At 48.9% G+C, this 10,466-nt stretch overlaps 1 protein-coding gene across 1 annotated transcript in view; it reads left to right on the top strand.

Moving 5' to 3' along the window:
* Positions 1-8,675, top strand: part of HMCN1 (hemicentin 1) — a 144,931-nt gene extending 136,256 nt beyond the window's left edge. Inside the window, exons 101-107 of the mRNA XM_026043730.1 lie at positions 1,828-1,941; positions 2,076-2,201; positions 2,985-3,113; positions 5,378-5,728; positions 6,563-6,682; positions 7,187-7,313; positions 8,309-8,675. Coding sequence (XP_025899515.1) covers positions 1,828-1,941; positions 2,076-2,201; positions 2,985-3,113; positions 5,378-5,728; positions 6,563-6,682; positions 7,187-7,313; positions 8,309-8,675 — 1,334 coding nt within the window. The remainder of the gene's footprint in view (positions 1-1,827; positions 1,942-2,075; positions 2,202-2,984; positions 3,114-5,377; positions 5,729-6,562; positions 6,683-7,186; positions 7,314-8,308) is intronic.
* Positions 8,676-10,466: the final 1,791 nt, after the last annotated feature.

Genomic DNA, 10,466 nt, shown 5'->3' with positions numbered 1-10,466 from the left:
CCTATCTACCTTCCTTGTCCCTGCATCCCTTCTCCTGTCTACCCCCATGTCCCCTTTACCCCATCTACCCCCATCACGCCCCCCTTATCCCTCCTGCCATCCACCACCCATGCCCCCCTTATTCTCCCACCCCACCCCCTAACTACCTCCTTTGTCCTCCTCGCTATCCCCCTCCCTTCCCCTATCTACCCCTTTGTCCCCCATCTCCTCCCCTTGTCCCCCCTTATTTCCCCTCTCCCCTCTTGTCCCCTCATCCCTTGCCCTATCTATCCCCTATGCCCCCCTTATCCTCCCATCACTCCCCCCTTATTCCTCCCCCATCTACCCCCTTGTCTCCCCCATCCTTCCCCATACCCCCTTTATCCCCCCTCCTTCCTTCTTCCCCCTTCTGCCTCTCTAATCCCCTCATGTCTCCCCTGTCCCCACTTCCTTCCTCATCCCCTTATCACCCCGAACTGCCCCCTATATACTGCCCTTGTCCCCCCATCCTCTCCTCCCTGCCCTCTATGTATCCCCCATCCTTTCCCTCATCTATCCCCATCCCTCTCCCTGTGATCCCCCCTCCCTCCATGGGGATCTCCCCATGATCCCCCCATCTTCCCTCTCTTATCCTCCCTTATACCCCCTTCCCTCCCAACCTTCCCCCATCTACCTCCCTTGTCCCACCTCCCTCCCCATCTATCCCTCTTATCCCTCAACCCTTCCCATCTACCTCATCTCTCCATCTACCCCATTGTCCCTCCCATGCCCCTCTATCCCCCATTTCTCCCCCATCCCTGCGCTATCTATCCCCCATACCCCTGTCTCTCCCATCCCTCCCCTATCTACCCCGCTTTGTCCCCCCACTTATCCCCATCCCTCCCCCATGTCCCCCCTATGTCCTCCTTATCCCCCATCTCTCCCCCCTTTCACCCTCCCTCATCTACCCCATACACCCCTTGTTCCCCCAACCATCCTCCCTATCTACCGGGGATCTCCCTCCCTCCACCTCCCTAATCTCCCCTTGTCCCCTCCAATCCCTCCCCCATTTGCTCCCTATGTCCCCTTTGTCCCCCCTCCCCATCCACCCCCATGCCCCCGCTTAACCACCCTCCCTCCCTCTTTCCACCACTGCCCTCCGAATCCCCCCCATTATCCTAACCCTCTCCCATCTACCCCTTGTCCCCCCACTTATCCCCCAAACTCTCCCCATATCTCCCCCATCCCTTTCTCCCCCCCTTATCCCCCATCTGCCCCATGCCCTCCTTTTCCCCCGTCCTTCCCCTCTACCCCCCATAGTCCCTCATCCCCCCTTTCCTCAACTCTCCCCCCCTAACTCACCCCTCATCCCTCCCCCTATCTACCTCCCTGCCGCCCCTTATCCTCCCTTCCCCTCCCTTCAGCTCTCATCCCCCTTTTCCCCCTCCTCTCTCCATCCCACACTATTAACTCCCTTCTCTACCCCCTTTATCTCTTTCTTTTGTCCTTCCCCCCCTTTCTCCTTCCTACCCCTCTTTTCTCCCATTCCTGCCTTATCCTCCCTTCTCCCCACAGTCGCCCCCTTTATCACCCCTGCTCCTCATCCCACCTTTTCCCTCCTTCCTCCCTTTACCCTTCCCCTATACCCTCCTCCTCCCCCAGCCCTGCATTCTCTGCCCCCCCTTTCCCCCCTCGCTGCAGTTCCCCCCTTACCTCAGCCCAGGCTGCTCCTGTTGCCGCAGGGCCGGGGCTCAGAGCCCAGCCCAGGCTCCAGCCCCAGCCCGGAGCCCTCACGAAGCAGCCCCCGCTCTGCGTTCCCGCCCCCGCTCACATTTTATTGTTATTATTGTTATCATTATTACTCCCCAGACATTAACGAGTGCGAGGAGCCGGGCTTGTGCCCTCAGCGCTGCGTCAACACCCTGGGCAGCTTCCGCTGCGCCTGCGAGCCGGGATTCCAGCTGCGCGGCCGGAGATGCTCCGGTAGGGACGGGAATGGGGGCCAGGCAGCCCCTGCACTGCGCCCTGCTGCCCCTGCGCGTCAAACAGGGACCTTGTTTGAGAGTTACTGCAGAGGACGCAGGGTCATTTGTGTTTCCTTTGCTTTCTTAACCAAGACATAAACGAGTGCAGGCAGAAGGTGTGCCGAGCTGACCAGCTGTGCAGGAACACGCGCGGGGGCTACCGCTGCATCGACCTGTGCCCCAAGGGCCTGGCCAGGAGCGACAACGGCACCTGCGTGGGTAGGTACCCGGGCTGCTCAGCACGCACACCCCTAAGGCCAGGATCAGCGGTCACAAAAACAGCAGCAGTCACGTCTCTGTACCAGGCCCTAGCTCCTCATCAAGCAGAGCCACACTTACCCCTGGCTGGTTTCACTTACAGGAGCATTACTGGGTTAATTGTTTTTTGTTGTAATATTTAGAATTGCCAAGAAATTAAGTGCACCCTCTGCAAGAGCTGGTTTTCCATTGCTCCTTAGACACAACAAGAATGTTCTCCCTCCCCCCACAATCTTCTCCTTACCTTAATTCAATAAATTCTTTATTGACTGCAATATTTTGTCCCCACTGTCCCTGTTTTATAACAAGTTTTGTCTCAGGAGTTCCGCGTGAAGAGCCTGAAGCAGGGCTGCCCTACCTAGTACCAAATCACCATTTCTTTTTATAGTAGCCCATTAAAAAGATGGATTACATCCATCTCTCTGGCAAGATTAGCTGAGAGAACTGGCAAACTCAAGTCAGAAGTTAGAGAATTAATGAGACAGATTTGTGTAAAACCCCTGAAGGTGTAAGGTGTGCGTGTGCTCACCCCTGCCCTTACCTGCGTGTGTTTTATGGAACAGTGTCCCTTTGTGCAGTCGGTGAGCAGAGGGAAGGAGAGGCCCAGGGTGGCCCGGGCCCCTCGCTGCGCCCCGAGTTCCCATTAGCCACAGGAGCCTGGGTCGCGCCCTGGGCGCGTGAAGGTGCCGCCTGCTCCGTGCCGCTCACCCGCCTCCGTCTCTCCCCACGCGGTGCCGCTCGCAGACGTGGACGAGTGCCGGGCCGGGACGCACGGCTGCCGCCCGGAGCAGCGCTGCGAGAACACGCGGGGCAGCTACCGCTGCGCCTGCCCGCGGGGGCTCCGCGCGCCCGCCGTGGGCAGCGCCTGCCTGGGTAAGCAGCGCCGTGACCCACAGCCGCCCCACACATACACACACAGCGCCCACCTGGGTAAGCAGCACCCACCCCACCCATCCACTCATCCTGGGGGTTGCCTGGTGAGCAGCTTCCTCACTGCCCCACGGGGGAAGAGGCTAGGGGGGGCATCCCTACACCACACCAAGGTGGTGTACAATACAGCATGGTATAAACTATAGTATCCCTCATGTCCCAAATTACAGTATTTCCATGTATAAAACAGTTAAACATTCCATACCAGAAGCAAAAGGCACCATAATGCATTTACATATCACACATAGAAGGCTATCTGGCACCTAAAGTCTCAACACTCCTTCCAACACAGCATGAGAACTTGGGCACGTTACAGTTTCCAGGTTGGTTCCCTCCATTGGTGCCCACTCCTGCTGCTCAGGAGGTGCCCAGGCGAGCAGGGGCACCGCTGCAGCGGGGGCTGCTGCTGCAGGCCCCACGGCAGCCCCTGGCACCTGCCCGTGCTTAGGGGCTGCCAGCTCTCTCCCCAGTGCCGCTGACAAGAGCCAGGGGATTCCAGCGAGCAGACCTGGCTGCACTTACCTGCTGCGCGCACGGTGCGGGTGAAGAAAGCTGAGGCCAGCACTCACAGAGCCCAGCAGCTCAGGGAGCGCAGAGCAAGTACAGAACCGCTGCAGTCTTTTAATCCATGGTCATACCCTGTACTCCATCTTCTCAGTATCTTTTTCAGCTTAAGCATACAGTGAAAAAATATAAACTAAACATCATATTAGCTCTTAGCTCATTAAAAAAGAGTTCTCAGGGTAATATCTTACGTTAAAATATCATTTTTGTTTATAATATTATTTGTGAAATAACAATTACAAAATTTTGTACACATTGCAGCTCTGCTGTTCTAACTCCTGCATTCATCATCCCAACTGTGTCTGCATTTTCAGCTTTCCAGATAGTAAATTCTTACTACTAAACAATTTTAAAACATTCAAAACCATAAAATATTTAGTAGTTCAATAAAAGGAAATCTAATATTTTACTCTTGGCAACATAACTTTTAACATATTGGTAGCATCCATTTGTGTCAGGGTTACAGACTATATTAGCAATGATTTAATGATATTTTGGAATTCTAATATTAAATGCTTTCTACTAATATAGTTAAACCTTTATTAAGTCATAATAACCTTTATGTCATATTATTAAATCATAATAACCTTAAATAACCTTTAAGTATTGAATTATTCTCCAAAGACGGTCTTGTGAATATACCATGAATAGATGCTATGTATCTTAATAGCACTTATTCCTGCCCATTTTGAAGGCAACACAGTCCTGTTTGGAACTAGCCTTTTTCTTTATTCTAGTTGTTTTAGTAAAGAACGGAAGCAAGTTTTAAAATAAAGTCAGATTTATAAAATAAATAAATAAACATGGTCAGACTTTCTGTTGGGCCTAAGGTAGCTCCGTTAATATTTCAGAACAGATTGTTTCTTTTTTCCTAGAGCCAGACAGCTCACGAAGAAAGGCCTAATCCTGAAATACCACCAAGTATTTCACATACATGTTCAGTTAAAGACACTCAGCGTGCGATACCCTTAAACCCCCTTTGTGTTGCCCACGGTTGTTGTGCTAAGGGTGAACACTGGTACTAGGGTTGGTCGAGTTACTGTGGATGATGGAACATGACCCAGGGCCTGGGCAGGAGCTGTGGGGCTGCTTTTCCCCAGGACCCTTTGGAAGGATTCCTAACCCTCTCGGGAAGGCTCTGCATTGAGACCTCCCTGTCTTCCTCGTAACAAGAGCAAAAACGGTGTGTGTTTTACAGAGCAGCAGTGTCCAGCTTCGGCTCCTCAGGTTCACTTACATTTCTGAGAGCATCATGCTGGTAACACAGACCCCACAGGAGCTGCTCAGTCCCGAGCAGCCTCCCGAAACAGACGGGCACATCCCGAGCCCTGTGCGCAGCCAGGTCTTACCTCCCACAGGAGGCTCCTTCAGGCAGCCCTTCCACGGGGGTCCTGCCGAGAGCAGCATCTCACAGCCCTGCGGGGAGAAGCAAGGGATGCTGCTGTTATGATACAGGGCAGGACAAACCACCTACCTGGCCTGGAGGTCTTCCTGTTTTACTGCTCTAAGGGCCTCAGTTATGCCCCGAGTTTGTTCCACAGACTGAGCTGTATATATATGTACATCTATACATATAGTTACATGTTGTTTTCTCTTTCTCCTTTCCACATGGTTGGTTGCTCTGGATCATGTCACATGAGCAGACATTAATGAATGTGAACAAGTGCCCAAGCCCTGTGCATTTCAGTGCACCAACAGCCCCGGCAGCTTCGCGTGTGTCTGTCCCCCTGGACAACAGTTATTAGGGGATGGGAAGTCTTGCGCTGGACTGCAGAGATTGCCCCGTTTCGGTGCCTCTCACCATAGCTCTAACTATGCCCAGTTCTCCCCTCTGAGAGACAACTATCAACCTCTACAGTATTACAGGCACTCCTCAAATCTCTACAGCTCCTTCTCAGAGTATAGGAACAGCAGGATTCCTTTCTCCAGGACTAGAAGGAACCCTAGAGAACCTTGTCCTGAAGGCTATGAGGCAAGAAATGCCAGATGTGTAGGTAAATGTCAGCTCTATCTGTGCAATTCTCATGTTGTAGTCCTTATTCTCAGGGTTCTGCTCCATACTGCCCTAGACCTTCCTTCCCCTGCTTTAATCATTCAAGTCTTAACCCACGTACATGAAACTAACATTTCAAAGGAAAGTGCAGTTACCTGTGGGCTGTGGCTGGATGTCTTCAGTCTGCTCGGACAATATTCAGCGCTCTGGCACTGCGTTGCTTCAGAGGCAGATGTTAAATGTTAAGAGCATTAAGAACATTTATTGATAACCTCTGCAGCTCTTGGCATGAGAAGAGTGAGTTTGGAAGAAGAGTTTTACCTGAGGAGGGATTAACTGTAAGAAAACTCTTCTAGCTCAAGGCTTCCTCTGAGGAGATAATCCGGGCACATATGTTATATATGTTATCTAAAGCCCCCCCCTTTTCAGGCAGCTTGCTTTTGGGGCACCATTATTTGCCCAGGCTGCGTAGGTTTGTGTAGTTTGCTGGTTGCCCCTCCTTCCCAGACCTCTGTTATTACAGGGCAGGTCTGTGCAGCCAGAGTATACATTATGGCTGCTGTCAAAAGGGGTGCGGATAAGTAAACCCACAGAGCTCGGTTTAATTATTAAGAACAAAATTGTATGGGATGGAACAGGTGAGTAATGAAGGGATTTGCTGGCCTTTTTCATTTAATCCCATCAGAAAACAACATCTCTCCAACTTCTACCACCTCTGCCCATTCACTTTTATACAAGTGGCAGGGAGGGAAGTCCTTTGGGTCCAGAAAAACCTAGATTTAGGACTAGACTCAGGTAATCCTGATGCTCATGTTCTCATGTTCCTTTCCCACAGATATTGATGAATGTGAAAACAGAGATGTCTGTCAGCACGAGTGCAGAAACACCCTAGGGAGCTACCAGTGCTCTTGTCCCTCCGGGTATCGTCTCATGGCCAACGGCAAAACCTGCCAAGGTACAGAAATCTCACTGAATAAATGTATTTATGAATAAACAAGATACATATGCATGGAATATAATTTGTATGTTACCTCTTTGAATCTGCTTTAGGAGATATAGCAATTGAAAATTTCAATTTTTGAAAGTTTTTGTATTTTGTAGCTTGATTCAACAGTAAAACTACCAGCAAAGCAGACAACCAAGAGTTCCTTTAAGTGTCCTTAACATTAGATATTTAACTCACTGAAAGTAGAAACTGAAAGCAGCTCTGGGGCAAATACAAACCTTAATCCGCCTTATCAAAAAAAAAAAACCAAAAAACCATAAAACCAATTTCAATTAATTAGCTTTCATAACAAGAGCTGCACATTGCAGCTTATGCTGCTGTCCACGCTGTAAGGCAGATTCCTGGAAACTCAGTTGTTGCAGAGGTCTGTGCTATCGTGCGGCTCTGCTAACCTGTAACCACATCCGACACCTCAGTAGCAGCTCCCGACTGTCTCCATGTGTTCCCGTTCAGATATTGACGAGTGCCTGGAGCAGAACATCCACTGTGGACCAAACCAGGTGTGCTTCAACACGCGAGGAAGCTACCAGTGCATAGACACACCCTGTCCCCCAAGCTACCAGCGTGATCCCCTTTCTGGGTACGTCTGATTTTCAGTCCTTCCTGGGTGTTTTCCTGCCACACTCAGGTTTTAATCTGTAGTTCCAAGAAGGAACTTTATCAGAAACTTTATTGGAAACTTTATCTGGCAGTAGCATGTGCAGGATCAGCCTGCTGATGAGAATGGGAGAGGGGAGAACGTTCCCTTATGGAAGGGGCCCAGGCAGCAGCTTCTGCGATTCTTCCTGCTGCCTCAGAGTCAGTCACTCACCGTTTATGAGGCTGATTTTGCATCTGAGTTCAGTGGTTCCCTCCTCCAGAGACCTAGCTCGCTATTAGTTGGAAAGCATTTAAAGTAAAATTTTTAGTCATGAAAGTAACACAGCGGTTCAGTGAGTTTTGTTTTTCAGATTAGTCAAACTTTTCCTTGTTCTGGGATGAAAAAACAAAAATCAAAAAATTGATCTTTCAATGTATCCAGGTAAACAGCACATTTCATAGCAGAATCCATCTTTCGTGATCAGTCTGACCTGGAATGACATTTGACCCGAAACGTTAATTCTCCCTGACCTCTATTACCCACGAGCAAGAGCAGCAGCACTAACAGCGGCCACATACCTTGGCTTTTGATTAAAGCTGCCTCTGCCTTTTTGATTCCGAGTTCTTTATGGTTTAGCACACACCACCAATGTCCAACATCCACTGGAACTGCCAGTCCACATTAAAAACCTTAGTTTTCTCATCTCTAATATTTACGAACATGATCATGGGGTTACGTTAAAAAATGTACCAGACACTTCAGTAACATTTAAATAACACAAAGATATTGATAGCAAAAGATATTAATATCTGTATATTAAAAAAGGGAACATGAGCCCGGGCTGCAGCCTGAAAGGTGCAATGCACAGGGATGGCAGGAGCTGATTTGCAGACAGCACCAGGATAAAGGAGGGAAGGGTTTAGCCTCTAAATCGTATTCCAGTCCTCTACTGCACCATTGCTCTCCCTTGCTTCAAGATTCCCTTTAATTCCCAGGTTCTGTCTGAAGAACTGCCCGGCCAACGACCTGGAGTGCGCGCTGAGCACGTACGCCCTGGAGTACAAGCTGGTGTCGCTGCCCTTGGGCATCGCCGCCGGGCAGGACCTGATCCGCCTGGTGGCCTACACCCACGAGCAGGTCGTGCACCCGCGCACCACGTTCACGATGGCCCACGAGGACCCGGGCGTCCCGTTCGCCCTGCGGGCCGAGAACCTCAAGGGGGTGGTGTTCAGCACGAGGCCGCTGCGCGAGCCCCGCACGTACCGCCTGCGCGTGCGCGCCGCGTCCCGCAGCGCCGCCGGCGCCATCGAGTACCAGACTACCTTCGTCGTCTACATCGCCGTGGCCGCCTACCCCTACTGAGCCCCGCGCCGGCCTCGCTCCGGGGGGCTGCATCCCCTTCCCAGAAGGAAAATCCCGGGCATTGAGGCCCCCCTGCTGTATTTGTTACACTGGAGTAGTCTCTTTCCACAGGCTGTGCTGAAAACCTGCAGAGCGAGTCAAAGCGGGAGCGGGAGTCGCAGCGAGCAACGCACCAAGGAGGGACAGCCCCTGCCGAGAGCAGCTAAGGAAAAGCTTAACCAGAAAAAACTAAACAGCTGTTTTAGGTGGTCTGCATATTTTAAAGGTTGCTAAGAGTTTTGCTTTTTTCTTTTTAAACCAAATACCTGGTAGAATTAGAGCTGTGCATATACCACGTCATGGGGATCAGAGAAAGAAATACCAGAGTACTTAGCTCGCCGAACTGTGTTAGTAGAGCTTGTTTTCAGCTGGAGAATCTAAAGTAGAAATTGGAATGGGTGCATTTGATTTCTCTGCAAGTTGAGGCGTTGTCTAAAAGGAAAAACAACATCATGGCTACTTTTGCTTTATATAGCAGATACTTTATAATTTCCTTTCTTTTTTTTTTTTTTTTTTTTTTTTTTTTTTTTTTTTCAGACATTCTGGTATAGCCATTTATTTAGCTCAAAACCATATCCATTCCAATACTCCCAACTCTTAAAATATTTTGGGGTTTCTTGTTTTGTTTTCCTGCAAATGGAACTTTTTTTTCCCCCAAAGATGTAGTAATATTGGTTCAGTAATGTCAATACACTGTACACAAGTGATTTTGCTAAGATGTATTCTATTTTTATGGAAGTGTATATATATTTTTTCCTATGTGTATTTTCTATGCAATATCTTAAGTGTTTTACAATTAAGTTTTCATAAAAGGACAATGTCAATACATTGAAAAATACTCAAAATAAAGGTTCTTCTTGCCTTTTAAGATTGCTATAAGGTTCATCATTAAAAAAAATAATAAAAAACCCACCTTTCCAAGGTGCAACACATTTACCTGCAGGTGGGACGGTGCAAGGTAGCACGGCTGGCAAACCTGTGATCCTTGTGTAGAAACAGAGCGAAGCCTCCAGCATTTGGCTTTCCACTTCCTTGGCCTTTCTAAAACCAGGAAAAAGGGCAGTTAGGGGAGTAACAGCTGCACCTGCTCTGGTTTTATCCAGACTTCACACACCAAGTACTTTATTTCCTCAGAGCAAACAGATTTAGCCAACAGTTCAATTTTTGTAGCACATAAAGGTCACATTTATTCCCAGCTTTACTTCCTACCAAACATGAAGTATGTTCTTGTAATTCCCATTTCGAATAAATATAACATAAATATGAATACAGAAATATAAATATTAAAAATATAAACAAATACATGTTTTAAATATATATAAAAATCAACAGAAAGCTATTACCCTTTGAAACCCCTGGGACTTGATTCCATGATTCTATACACTGATGGCACGGTGAACCACGTGGCCCTCTTCCTAAGCAGCCCAAGTTTCCATATATGTGTGTGTATATATGTATATGTGTGTATATATATACACACATACACATATGTGTATATATGTACACACATATATCTATATAAATAAATATGTTTGTATATAGCACACCACTAGCTAGCTTGCTAGGGGGAAACGTGCTGTACATCGCATATAGTTTAATGTCTTATTTAAAAAGCACACCAGCAACCACAACAAACAAGGAGCACTGTCCAACCTTTCCCTGCTCCTCACAGGCCCTGCTGCTCATGCCGGGCTGCAGCGTTCCCAGGGCTGCTGCTCCAGTGAAAATAGCAGGAGGCGGCTCTGAGACACA

Source organism: Nothoprocta perdicaria, unplaced genomic scaffold (assembly GCF_003342845.1).
Source record: "Nothoprocta perdicaria isolate Ctin4 unplaced genomic scaffold, notPer1 scaffold_338, whole genome shotgun sequence".
Lineage (NCBI taxonomy): Eukaryota > Metazoa > Chordata > Aves > Tinamiformes > Tinamidae > Nothoprocta > Nothoprocta perdicaria.
This window is presented reverse-complemented; position numbering and strand designations above follow the sequence as displayed.